Consider the following 14,583-nt stretch of genomic DNA (forward strand, 5'->3'; position numbering starts at 1 on the left):
ATTATACTTAGAGAAGTGAGCTTAAGTGCCAACTTGATCCTTAGACGTGTACAAAATCAGGCGAGGCTACAAAAAACCATTTTTGTCATTTTCTCATTAAAAAGGAAGACCCAGAAATAATTTCAATACATTCCTTTAGCTGCATTTCTTTGTAGTTGTTGGCACTTGGTACAGGACTTCTCATATAATTTAAAACTACTAAGTGATTCTTTTTCCTTTCTCAGATGAGTTGGGAGAGGCCAACTCTTTGCAGAATGAGTAAATTGAGAGAAGCGGCCTCAGCTGTGATGTTCAAGGGACCAGGCTGCCTTCCATCTGAAGGTAGATGGGCTCCCCCAAACAACCCCTGCTTTCCGCTAGAATCTATGCTCCCAGCTTAGGAGGGTGTGCTCCAAAGATGCAGCCCGGCTTCAGAAGAAAAAGAAAGGCAGCCTTGAATTTCAGCCCTAGAGCGATCACGCCCTTTTCAAACACCCCTAGGCTTCTGTAGAGCTGACATTCAGGGAAGGCCAGAATTTGAGAAGCACAAGAGCACTGTGAGCCCACACCTGAATATAGAACTTGGCCTGCGAGTTGTTACCAGGACCCTGGCAAATCAAATCGGGCCTGAGGACAAGGCTGGAGAGTATCAAATACCAAATGAAGCAAACTGACGTGCTCCTAAAAGGTTGAACTAGATATGCAGTGAAAGCAACAAAGCTGCTGTACCTTCCCGGGAAAAGATACTGCCCACATCTCACGTCTGCCAATGAAACAGAGAAACAGACGGGCTGGCTGCTCTGTCTGCAGATCAGCCTTTCCTTCCTCGCTCCCTTCTCCTCTCTTGGCCTCCCTTTCTTCCTTCCTATTCCATATGGCCCATGATTTTAGGAGAGGACTATCCGCTAGTGTCCCTATTCTAAGTGACGGGGCGAAACCCTGATTCTGTAATTTCTTTAACAGCGTGGGGATAATGTTTATTTTTGATTTGAAGACATTATGAAATAGGGAGTACTGAAAAAAAAGAGTTGCTTAACATTCTTTAATCTAACTGGTATGGTGGGACTTTTATTAACGGCCAATCTCGGAGGCAGATTTTTGCCTTTATAATGGTATTCATGCTTCATGCTATTAAATGGTCACAGAACTAGCTTAGAAGGTTATGTGAATTCACAAAGCAAATTGACTCTCTCCTAGATGTACCGTAAATTTACTATGTTCAATTCATCAACTTTCTCTATGAAAAAAAGGAAAAGTCTTGGGTCTGTCGGCAGTGGGTTCTGAACGGCATGGGAAACCCAGTGAAGCATTCTGCTGTCCCAGCGACAGGTCAAACACTGCTCTCTCACTGTAGCTGAAAATTCACTGTCCCTGTGAGGAATAGTGACTCATCAACTCCTAGTTTGGACCGACATATATGGATAGAGAACAAACAGGAAATACATAACTTATATCTAAGTATTCATGACCCAAAAATAAAATCTATTTCTATGTTATATTTACACAATTAAAAAATCTAAAATGAGATGGTAAAGTCATAAAAACTTTGTTTAAGCCCCACTGAAAATACAATGAAGTGATCCCTATGATTGTCACTCTTAATTTCCATGGATGTTTAGAGCCAAACTTGGCTAATAAATAGAATAAACTGCTTATAGGCAAAATTTAAATTCAAATACAGCATTACTGTTTGATCCAATGAAAGAGACATTTACTAATCAGATCGTTCCTGAATTGCTTTTCATTTTTTAAGAATATGGCTGGAAGTAACTGAACCCCAGTACCGAGGCAGAGCTGGAGCTAAAACAAAGTGTTCATACACACATGTATTTTGCATAAATAAATGAAATAACAAGACATAAAAATGACTCAAATCCGGCAACTGTGAGGCAAGCCCACACGAGTCGAAACAGATGACTTTTGTTCATGTAGTTTTCGTACAACAGTTTCACATTAGTCAGAAGTGATAAAAAATACCATTTATATCCAGTGCTTATAACACTTACGAAACAACATCTGTGAGTGTGTGTGTTTTTTGTTTTTTTTTTCTTTTTTTTACTATGAGCAAAATCAAGTTTCAGTCCTAAAGAACAGTCCTTTGTTCTCCACCAGCCCAGAATATTATTTTGGCATGGTCATAAAAACAAACAAAATTAACCTACTATGCTAAATGTTTGCCTTTGTGCAAAATTAATTACATACAATACAAAGCTAGCCATACAACACTCTACCTAGGCAACAAAATAAAAAGGAGAGAGCGCGAAAGCAAAAGCCAAAGAGGAAGAGAAAAAACATGAGCAGGAGCTGAGGAGGAGAGGTATATAATCAAGGATATCGGTAAGACAATAATAAATACTCATTTTTTTAAGAAAAATGACCTCCTCCTCATTTAAAATAAATGTACAAAAACAAAGTTCTAATCCCCAACCAATATTAAGAACAAACATTCCTATCAGTACCTTAATCAGCTTATAGAGAGTACTCCCAGCTAACAGCATAGGTGGTAATATCTTGGCTAGACCTATTTATTGCTATTAGATATGGCCTTGAGCACTCTTTAAATAAATATGAAGGTACACTATTTTCTTCCAAGTGTCAAAATGGCTCAAGAAATCTGATGGGGCCGTTCCTATGTCCTGGTGATCAGATTCTGGGTTGTCCCATCCACTGACATTCTCCCATTGAGCCACTCTCGGTGCAACCCCCCATAGGCAACCAGTCCTGGTTTAGGAGGGTCAACGTGGCATGGCAGAGCTCCCTGTAGTTAGGAGATGGAGGATGAAACCTCACTGCCTCCCAGCTCAGCAGCAGCACATGTCCAGAGAACTCCTTGTGTGACAAGTGCAGTTCATCTTGTTCACACGTAGGCCTGTGCCCGTGCAGCCACAGATACAGGGAGTCAGCCAGAGGAACTCATCTGCTGCCCCAGAGTTAACAGTAGGAACATCCAATACAGGGAATGTATTTCCCCCCTTCTCCTTCCCTAAGGTTTTCTTCCATTCTCTGGATTTATTAGGACTATTTGCCTCTATCTTTGCATTGAGGCTGCTAAACGGCCTCTTGCATCCTGGGGATTCTGCAAAGAACTCCCCGGATGTGCCAGCTGGGACAAGGCAACTCAGTGTAGAGGTGCCAGCCCATGACAGCTTCACTGTAGACTCATACCTGGCCCATAAATTCTGGGCTTCAGGTTTGGCTGCAGGACAGTCCTGCCTGGCAGTCACCACTGCTGATCTCGCTGCTGAATGGAATTCAGGGGGAGATACCACTGACGCAGACCCTACCACTTGTGCTGAAGTGAATTAAGGGGAAATTCTGGCAAAAGACTCAAGGTCACAGTGAACCTCAGGGGCAGACTTGTTTAAGTGTAAGACTACACACCTCTATCCAAATACACAGCCCTGCAGCCAGATATACACTCATGTTTAAAAACAATAATATATAGGTATTCAATAGTATCTTGGTTTCAGAAATGTTTCCAGATGCCCTAGGGACATAAAATCACTATGTACATCTTTTGTATCTAGCAGGAGAAGGAGGTGAGAAGGGCTAAAAATTTCTTCGGGAAGGAAGGTAAAAAATAAGAATTATTAAATTAATGCCACCAACAATTTTTTAAAAATAAATAGTACGCAGACCCTTGACATTCTGGAATGAATAAATTATTTAAGAGAAAAATGTGTTAAGACTGAATGTCAGGGCTAAAGGCAAAGGGATAATGGGTGTAGTGAGAGGTGGCCTCAGGCAGAGAAGACCACCAGGTCAGTATCTGGCGTGGTGACCGCTCTGGCGTGTGTGCATCATCACACTCCGTCACACACTGATGGCACGTCAAGAGGCGAACACGACTGGGTACATGCACTGTGGCAACCTTGTTCATTCCTTACAATATCTTCTCTCCAGATTCCTGAGTACTCTACCATTTTCTGGAAAAAAAAAGTTGGTTTGCTATTTTATTTTAAGATGCCAAAGATTGTCTAAGACTTTGCAGTGTCTTCTTTAAGACTTTCAAAATATTAAGATTCAAAAGTTACGAAAAAGTTTGGCACATTCAAAGTTTAACTCTACACATGGAGAAATGGAATTCCGAGGCCTTTTGAATATGCTCTACATGAAGCTGCACACGCTGTGGACTTGTTCTGTTTTACAATATGAAATCCTCAGTTGTTTTCTAAAATAATTCAGAATAAAAACACATTCACAACCTGTAGGCCGGCACAGCATACCTGAGTGAGAATGTATAACCCCATCTAAAACAGTAACTTAAACCTTTATCCACATCCAAAGGAAAAAAAAAAGTAAGACAAAAATATAAGACTTGTAAGACAGCTATGGGTTGAGATAAGTTTTCAAGTCCTGGTGTCTCATATTTAATATGTCTTCACCTAAATTAAAACAACAACAACAACAACAACAACGACAAAAAAAAAAAAAAAACAACTCAAGTTCATGAAAAAAAATCAGGGAAAACTTAATCTGTCTCACACTTTATGAAACAATTAAGACCATTCTGCTGATGTAATTGTGGAGCCACAAATGCATGCGGGCTCTTTAAGAACTTTTTGTTGGGGGTGGGGTGAAATGTCAGAGTATTTTAATTCAGCAAACAAAACTCCTCAGTTGGCACTGACAGCCTCCGGGGCCTCATTTTCACTGCTATAGTCTGATTTGGGGTCATCTTCATAGTCGTCATACATTTCCATTTCATCCTCTCCATTAATCATTTCATTTCCAGCTAGGCTTCCGCCATCTGTCTTCATACCATAAGTGCTCTGGATGACGGGGAGGCTGGGCTCTGGGCTGGCTGAGGTGCTAGAGCAGTCAGATGTCATCTGAGGCGATGGTGTGGTAGTTGCCATAGTGATAGCACCAGGATACACAACACCTGTTCCTGTGGTGATTGGAATCTGAGGCTGTTGCCTGTATAGATTTAAAAATAAATAAATAAACAAACAAACACAAACCTGGAGAAATATCTCTACATATGTTCTTCTGTGTGGCATTAGAATTCATCTCCTATACTGTTCAAAGGAGGGCCCCATTTAAGATTCTAAAAAAAATGAAAATATGTGACAAAGGTGTCCCCTGGAGGAGTCCTGTAAATGTCTCTGATGTTGGGGTTAGGGGCTAAACAATATAAATGGAACAATTATTGACCGTCACACAACATAAAGGCAGGGTTCTTTTAATATGGCAAATATGGCAAAGCCTAGATAACACTGGACATTAGGAATAAATGTTGTAGTCCTACAAAGTTACATGTAAGATCAATTTTTAAGATCTTCCAGAACATTTTAAAAAGTGAAATAGTGGCATAAGACATATTATAATGATAGAAGCAGGGTTGTGTCATCTTCACTTTGGTTTGAGAACTGCATAAAGGAAAGATCAAGATGAGAAAGGACCCACTATACTCGAAAGAGCCAGATCTAACAAAGCGTTTCTTTGTTATCCTTGTAAATGTCTACTTATTTCTGTGGCTGAACTTATAGGGAAGGAACCTCGTGAAAAATTTATCTTGGTGGGTGGCGCCTGTGGCTCAAAGAAGTAGGGCACCAGCCCCATATACTGGAGGTGGCGGGTTCAAACCTGCCCCAACCAAAAACTGCGGGGTTGGGGGTGGGGGGGGAGGAGTTTATCTTGGATGTCATTATTCCTAAAGCCCGGGACTGAAACTGGGGATGGGATTGGACCTGTCAGGAGCAAAGCATAGTGAAAACTCTCTTAACTGGATAACAGACACCAGACGTGATGCTGGCTCTCTGTCCCAGTGGGTGCCAAGGCCTGGTCCCACCAGATCATTCTTTTGCAGTGTTACCCTGGTTCAAACAAATTTAACAGATCCTTTGTGAAGGTTGGTCTTTCTCTCTGAAGGGAGACATGGCTACTCTGTTTCTCACCTTCACTTGTGGCATTAAAACTGGTACACAAGAACTAAAGATTTAACTCAGAGGCTATGACTGGAAGAATATTTTCTTGTATGCAGTATTCAGCAAGTGTTTCTTAGTCTTTATGGACAGTAAATTACAACTGAAATTTGTTTTAAAATGTAATTGTAACTGTCCTTTCTAAGCTTCGGTTTCCATGTAGTTATAAAAGCTGAGGTCAGGGAAGTTCTGGAAGGTCCTTTCACCTTTTTGTGCTCATGGCTCAGGTGGATCATTCCTTGGACAATTCTAATTGAGCCTACACATTATCACTGAAACTTTCTATGCAGCTCACTCTAATAAGAAAATATTCTGAATCAATGAAGATGTAGTTAGTTACCAGCTTTTCTTTGCCATGTCCATAAAGAGCATAATTTTCTCACAAAGACCTGCATGCCTTCCAGTCTGGTAGAAGAGAAATGATGGGGTGGAGCATGGTGGCTCACTCTCATAATTCTAGCACTCTGGGAGGCCAAGGCAGGTAGATCACCTGGGCTCAGGAGTTCAAGACCAGCCCGAGCAAGAGCGAGACTCCATCTCTAAAAAAATAGCTGGGTGTTGTGGCAGGCACCTATAGACCCAGCTACTTGGTAGGCTGAAGCAAGACAATTGCTCAAGAGTTTGAGGTTGCTGTGAGCTATGACATGACAGCACTCAACCCAGGGTGACAAAGTAAGACACTGTCACAAAAGAAAAAAGAAATGATGGAGATTGCCTAGAAACATGGTGTGAGATACCTAATCATACTGTCTTTACTGACATCTTTCAATCATTATAGGGCAAAATAATGATTCCTTAATCTTCATCAACATAATACAGAAAATATTTTCATACACATTATCTCATTCAATTAACATGAAAAACCCCTTAGTTATTTTTATTCCCAAGTAAGATCTTGCTTCAGACCTTGCATTCAGTAACTGGAAAAGCCCAAATTTGAAACTAGGTTATCACCTGCCTTGAATTACATCACTCTTTCCTTTATAGATGGCAATGTACAGGCACACTAAGGACGCTACGTCTCATAAAAATTCCTGACTTCTACAGAGTCTGTCAGCACCCAATTGACACGAAGCACCTGACATTGATCCAATTTTTATGACTCTCATGGGGAGTTTTTTGATTGCTTGAAGGAAGTAGATGATAGAGGAATCTAAATTTATATAGAGAAGCATCTTATAAAATATTAGCTTCCCTCTTATCGAACCAAATTCTAAAACAGTATACTTGCTTCCTAAGTTTTGGGCAAATTGACACAAATTAAATTTCTTGTTAAACTTCCTGAGGCAATGAAAGCTGCATTAATTCTTTTTTACTGAATATATGGCAATGTGATAATAACATTGTGGTTTTAATCACCCTATTAGTGTAGAGCAAAAACTTTTACTGCAATACTAACCCATTTTACAGATTCCCTAATTTGGCAAGTAAGGTGATCTATAATATAAACTCTGCATACCAATACAAACTATTAAATGGTACATTTTCTTTCCACAAAAAGGCTTGCTCAAATTTGTAGTATTTTTACCAGAATATCAATATCGATAGGTCCATTAAATAAGTTTATATTGAGCTCCTACGTTATCTTCTTTATCTTCATAAGTCCAAGAGATAAGTAGTACTTCCCCTCTTTTACAGATAAAGTAACCCACTTTGGTTCAGAGAGTTCCAGTGGTTTGCTGAAGGCCATACATGTACCACAGTCAGGAGCTGAACTCTTCCCTGTGTCAAAAATTCTCTACCAGATATCAAGATTGGAGTGAGAAAGGCAAGCTTGAACTATCAGAGAAACAGCAATGTGAATCAGAATTAAAATCTTCTAAACTGAGCTCCACATATTAACAGTATTTGGACATTAAGCTGATAATGGGATGACAAAAATAAGCAAATAAAACATCAATTATTTACATTCTGGAGTGAGACACATATGATCTTCAAAAGCCTACTTCTTGAGTGGTGAAGAAGAAAGACAGATACGGTACCTTTCAACCCCCAGCCCCTGTTAAAACCTAGTAATAGTAAAAACCCAGGGGTTACTCCCCACTTGGAGGAAATGAAGGTAGCCCAACCTTGATAAGAGTCCCAAATTCACATACAACTGTTTTGGTGCCTAAATTTAGAGTGAGAACACCCCTGTACAGATGATTTTTGCCTCACGAAGCCCTTCTGGGAGGAAGATTATGTGGTATAACACACAGAACTCAAGTTCTGGAGCCAGACGTGGACTTAGCTCCAGTTTCATCAGTTGCTGGCTGGGTCGTCTTGGGCAGGCTACTCAGCATCACTGACACTCCCTGTCCTCATCTAAAATTTAGAATAATCACACTTACTTGACAGGATTGTCAAGGACATTAGTGAGAACATATAAGGAGTATTACGTATATAGACACTCAAATGTCAATTCCTTTTCTTTCCCCCTTTGGGGAATTGTTATAAATCTCACAGAGACCACGCCTGCTCTAGGTCTGGGAGGGCACCAAGGAAATGACAAGGCTGGACTCTCCGTGAGTGCTAGTCCACAGGAGCTATTTGGAATCAACAGCAGCAACAGACTGTAAAACAATACTCTGGTTTACAGCCTGGCTAGGAGAGGACAGTGAATATAGAGAAGAACGTCTAAGACAAGGGAAGTGTTGATATCTTCTGAGAAATGTTTGAAAAGGAGAAAGTCCTGACAGAAGAACATTTGGTTCTGCACTACATATAATCCTTTGTAAACCCTAACTCTCGCCTTTCCTCAATTCTTGAACTCTTTCCATTGTATCCTCTGGAACTCCACTGACAGTCCTTACTGTACTTTCTAGCTATAACTGAAACTTGGTTCTCTCCTTACACTGCAGCTTTCCTTACAACCCTCTTCAGAACTGGCTGTTCGCTTTCCACAGCCCTCACACTGAGGGACTTGGAGCTGGGGTAGCTCCCCTGATAGCCCCTCATGGCCTCTTCTGAGCTATTTTTTTTTTCTAAATCTCTCCATCTTATAAATCTCACTAGACTTATACCCTTATCTACTTCCTGGCTGGTCATTTGTCCTGGTTCCTTAAAGATGTTAACGTCTAGGCTCACCGTTGCTATCCTTCCCACATCACCCCTGCTGTAAATCTTGGTAGGTTTACTATCTATGCAGATGATCATTCCAACACCTGGCTATTCAGTTCGACCTCCCCTCCACTGTGATAATCTGGCCCTCTCCTATCTTAGTAGCTTGTTCCCTCGTCACACAGCAGACCTTGTCATTCCAACTGTCACCCTCTCTAGTTTCAATTTTAAACATTCCACTCGCTGACCACCACATCTCATCAAGTTTCCTCTATCTAGTACCTAGTTTGTGATTCTACCCCCAAAGAGGAGCTACAATTTAATAACCCTTCAACCTACTTTCACTATCCTCACTTACTTGTGCCTTCCCCCCACCCCACCCCCGTGTGCTCTCACGTCCTTCTTCACCCAGTTTAAATTCCGTGGCTACTCACTCCTCTGTAGATACTCCCCACTCTCTAAGACACCATGACTCTACCTTTAGTTAAATTTAACTTTCTGCTTCCTCTGGTGAGACACGCAGCTGAACGTGGCTGGAGAAAACACACTACCGTGCTTACTGGTCTCTAAACTTCTGAGCATGAACATCTCACGGTGCTGGTGCTGCTCAACCATCATGCCTCACATTTTCCTGGCCCACTCCTTCTAGCCTCCTACACAATTATTTCCTACATTCTCAATTCTCCTCGAATGTTCAACTTCTCTCTCATTCTCACTCTAAGCTAAGGACATGGGTTCTAATTTCATGGAGAAATTACCAGCAATCAGCAGAAACTTTCATAAGTTCCTACCATCACATTGACCAGGTTCCCTGTATCTGGCCCCGTTCTTTGCCTGCCATCATGTATTCCGAAACAATTCAGAATTCAGGAAAAGGCTAAGCCCTCTGCTGGTACAGTGAGACTATCTGGCCTTGTTTACTACCTCCCCAGGAAGCACTTCACTCGTAAACTCTAGACCCTCCCCCACATATATAACTGCTTTTGTGATTTGGATGTCTAAACAGCATCTTAACCCTATAGGTATAAAACTCGAATACCTGATCATTCTCCCATATACCTGCTCCTCTCACAGCCATCCTGTTTTTCATTAATGATTACTTCACATTTCCACTTTCTCAGGCCAGTACTTGGTAACTGTACTTCTTTCAAATGCTACATCCAGTGTATCAGCAAATCCTGTTGGTTCTTCCTCAGAAAAATATCCAGAATCTACTTCTTACTAACTCCACCCATACAAACATGGTCCAAGTCACCATCAACTCTAGTCTGGTTTATTATTTTAGGAGCCTGGTCTCCTTGTTGCAGGCCATTCTCCCTTCAGAGAATTCTCGACATAGTATAGTGATCCTTTCAAAAACTAACTCAGATCAGAGCACTTGTCCTGTGCTTACTACTCTTCAATGCCTTTCATGTCGCTCAGGGTCAAATTCAAAGTCTTCACAATGGCCTATAAGTCCATTCACAACGTGGCTCCCTGCCACCGCTCAGACCTGCATCACTTCTCCTACCTATTTGTTGTGTCCCTGTCATTCTGACCTCTTTATTTCTGGAAAAAGCTAGCACAATCTTGCCTTAAGACCTTTTCAGGTGCTATTCTCTCTGCTTCCTTCTCCCAGAAATCTGTACCTAGTCAGGTCTTTGTTCAAATGTTACCTTCTCAGTAAGGTTTTATGTGGCTACCCCATTTAAAACGTCACCCTATCCTGTGAAATTCCCTACACTTTCCCTATTTTACTTCGTTCTAAGGCATTTGTCACTATTTTATATTTATTGGTTCGTGTATTGATTGTCTGACTTTAATCACTAGAATATAAACTTCATAAGGATAGGAATCTTCACTGATACAGCTCCAGAGCCTAGACAATGCTTGTAACAGAGGAGACACTCAATAAATATCTTCTAAATACTTAGCATGAATGAATGAATGAATGAACTAGTAAATGAGAAAAAAAAAAGCACATGAAAATTCTAGGTGACCTATTCTAGGAAAGAAAAGCTATGATGAGACTAGATATATGGGAGGGAAAGTGGTGGAGAAAGGATAGGAATATAAACATCTACACATGTTTGAGTGATTATCCTCATTTAAAAAAGGAGGAATTTGTTCTAGGAGAGACCACATAATAGGATTAGAACCAATTTACAAGGTAGCAGAAAGGCAGCTACAACTCAGTTAAAGGAACTTTTTTGCATTAGGAGATGTTCCACAAAGAATCTAGCTCCTTTGGGAAGTAGGGATCTCTCTAGCCCTACAAGAGTCCATGCAGAGCTTAGAGAGGAGCCCTACAATGGCCGGCTGTTTGACGTATATAATGTCTGAGACCTCTTTTATGTTATAACTGATCCTGTGCAGACAGAATCATTAGGTTATTGTCACACTGATCTAGTTATCTTGTCATTATTGTCATAAAAAGAGATTTAGATATTAACTGTGTATAGCTAATTACTGTTGAAGAAGCCTGGCTTTCAAGGGCTTCCAGAATAATGCTCTTCCCTACCCATCTGACATTTTCTTTACAGCTGGGGGAAATACCTGGGTTGGCCTCTTTTATTATTGAACATTCCCACATTTTCTCTCCTGTCCTCATGCTCTCCTGTATGATAAAGCAGGAGACCTTCCACCAGTCTGACCCACCCAAACCTCAAGTCCCTTCCGCAAGGATGCCCTATGCTTGGCTCTAATGCATAGTAATCTCCTCCTTTGAGCTTGATTTGCTCTTGTCTATAAAAATCAAAATTAGCAGTTCATTACATATCATATACAGTATTATTCTATATAGTCTGTGAGTACGTGTGTGTATAGATATACAGAGAAAGAACAAACTAGTCTTCACTGTTCTCAGCCTGTGGGTTGTAGCCCACAGGAACTGTATTAAAGGGCTGCAGCATTAGGAAGGTTGAGAACCACTGATCTAGACCATTCTCAGAACACTCAAGAGCACAGAAATAATGCCTCATGTACTGTATCAATTCAGGACAGTGCTGAACACATAGCTGCTTTCAAATAGGCCCTTGCCAATTGATTGACTAATCAATGAACAGAATGAAAAATCCAGCCAGCAGGCTCAAGCTTTGTCTATCAGAAATTACTTTCTTAAAAAGCACTTCTTTTCCTTCCTTTATAGATCAATTTCAAAGTCAAAATTCAAACACTGCAGATTTCGCAAACAGGAATAGCTGGCAGGTATTGGGCTTTACAACTCATAAATGTGCACTTAAAAAAAAAGTTGTAGATGTTTGTGAAAGTGTGTACATGCAGCACAGATATGAACAGAGGTGGCTAAGAACCTTCCCTCCAGTCTAAGTAAAGGAGTTGAGCTGGCTCTGACAGAGCCCAGCATTGCTGCATGGTTTCCAAATTACAAAACTATTTCTGTAGTGTAGTCAAGCTTTGCCAAATGCAAAGCAACTACAGATTTATGTTGAGGAAGCCCCATTGTTTGCTGACCCTTCAGATCTTTACAAAGTCTACAAATAAAGGCAACAAAGTTTGTTTCATTAGGAGATAAGCCTATACCTTACGCACCTACCTCCATAGTCAATATTGCAGGAAGGATTCAGAGGTGCTGATCCAGCTTTGTTACAGGAGGACAATACTGAAAAACAGTATGGCTATGGTATGCTAATCTAATTTTATTTATAAGTATCTTATAGGGTTGATTCAACCTCTTTACCATTAAGATAACAGTGGCAAATGTTCAACTCACATCTTATAGCATAAAGAATTAGAAAATAATTCTTTTAATATAACATAAAATAAACTATGCTATATTATACTCTTAGTATAATATAAAACATTATACTATTATATAATATTTATATTATAAAATATTGTACTAAAAGAATTGGCACACAATTTTTTTCTAGAATACTAAGATTTACGAATTTAGAACTTACCATGTACAAGACACTGTTCTAAGAACTTCAACCTTCAGAAGGGTTCTATGTTGTCAATATTATCATTATCCTTCTACATATGAGGAAACTGAGGTACAGAGAATTTAAATAAGTTTCCCAAAGGCAAGTGGAGAATTCAAAGGAATAAGGATTGCTATGAATTATATTTTTATGTACATATTTATTTCTTCTAAAAGAAAAAAATTTAGTAATTGAATCAAAACAGCTTGGCTCCAGAATTGCTGCTCTTAACCACTACACTATACAGCCTCTGAACAATTTGTAGGCCTTAATTGAGAGGTATGTATAATGGTAAGGAGGACATGTGTTTCACATTCACATAGGCCTGGTTTACATTGCAGCTCTGCCATTTATTAGCTGTGTAGCCTTGGACAAATCATTTAACATCTCTGAACACTGAGTTATTCAATCCTATGGTGGGAATGACAATGTCTTATAAATTTGTTGCATTTATAATAATCTGTATAATTCATTCAGCATAGTACATAGTTTATAGTAAGTATTCAATAATTTTTATTATCATTGCTAAAAAAAAAGTCCCAAATTTAATATTTTATAGTAGACATCCCTCAATAACCATAGGGGATTGGTTCCAGGAACCCTCCCCTCCCCCATGGATACCAAAATCCAAGAATGCTCAAGTCTCTAATATAAAATGTTGTAGTATTTGCATATAATCTACACACATATTCCTGAATACTCTGAATCATTGCTAGCTTATCTGTAGTATACAACACAATGTGAATGCTATGTAAAGAGTTACTAAACTGTATTGTTTAGGAAATACTGGTTCTGTACATGTTCAGTATAGATGCAGTCATTATAGGCCCAACCATAACATATCAGCAACAATGTAACATTCTCTGGAATTTTTTTTTTAATGTTTTCAATCCACAGTTGGTTGAATCTGCAGATGCAGAGCCCACAAACATGGAGGTATAAATATACCTATATGATTTTCCATTAGTACACAGATAAATTACCAACTAAGTTTCAAAGAAATGGAAGTATATTTGGTCATAGTTACTTAGCTAAGACGTCATGGTAACTATTATGTTTACTAGTGAGTATTATTTCTACATTAATAGTATTTATCAGGATTATTACAAAATTCTGATGCTTTTTCTGTGAATTAAAGGGGTTAAATCCAAGGTAAGAGCAGACCTTACTACATTCCATATTATTGATAGACTCATTTCATAATAGCTCAGTAAAAAATCTAACTCATCAGCCACAATTGTGTAGTCAGTAAAATGCAGGAAAACGTGGAACACCGCATGCAGTTTTATTGGTTTGAAAGTTATGCATGTCTTTTCAAAATCAGCTATAAAAATTGATCTCACCCCCATTCCATGAAGAAGTCAATAGCAATCTTTGAATTTTGTTTGTTTGTTTTTCTCTCTACTCCTCTTGTAACAAACTCACATCTAATAAAGATCAATTTCCAAAGACAAACCTCAGGGAGTTAATAATCTATCAGATACCACTCCTTAAAAGAGAATACCATTCCTTAAGCACACATAATACTTGGTTTTATGTAGCAAAGCTGGAGTGAGGAAAATGCTCAGCATGGAAGATTAAAAAATCAGACATTCTGGTCGCTGCCTGCACTTTAGTTAGCCTATTCCACAGTGTAGAGCAGCGGTTCTCAACGTAATGTGTGGGTTGCGATCCACAGGAACTGTATTAAAGAGCCATGGCATTAGGAAGGTTGAGAA

General features: G+C 39.6%; 1 protein-coding gene across 3 annotated transcripts in view; it reads right to left on the reverse strand.

Moving 5' to 3' along the window:
• Nucleotides 1-4,490: 4,490 nt before the first annotated feature.
• Nucleotides 4,491-14,583, reverse strand: part of SOX6 (SRY-box 6) — a 499,579-nt gene continuing 489,486 nt past the window's right edge. The window contains exon 15 of one of the 3 annotated variants that reach the window (XM_003781136.3): nt 4,491-4,899. In XM_003781136.3, coding sequence (XP_003781184.1) covers nt 4,596-4,899 — 304 coding nt within the window. In that variant the 3' untranslated portion in view covers nt 4,491-4,595. The remainder of the gene's footprint in view (nt 4,900-14,583) is intronic. The other 2 variants (XM_003781135.2, XM_003781137.2) reach the window with 2 other exon arrangements.

This window comes from Otolemur garnettii, unplaced genomic scaffold (genome assembly GCF_000181295.1).
Source record: "Otolemur garnettii isolate 467f Iridium unplaced genomic scaffold, OtoGar3 scaffold00001, whole genome shotgun sequence".
In the NCBI taxonomy this organism is placed as follows: Eukaryota; Metazoa; Chordata; class Mammalia; order Primates; family Galagidae; genus Otolemur; species Otolemur garnettii.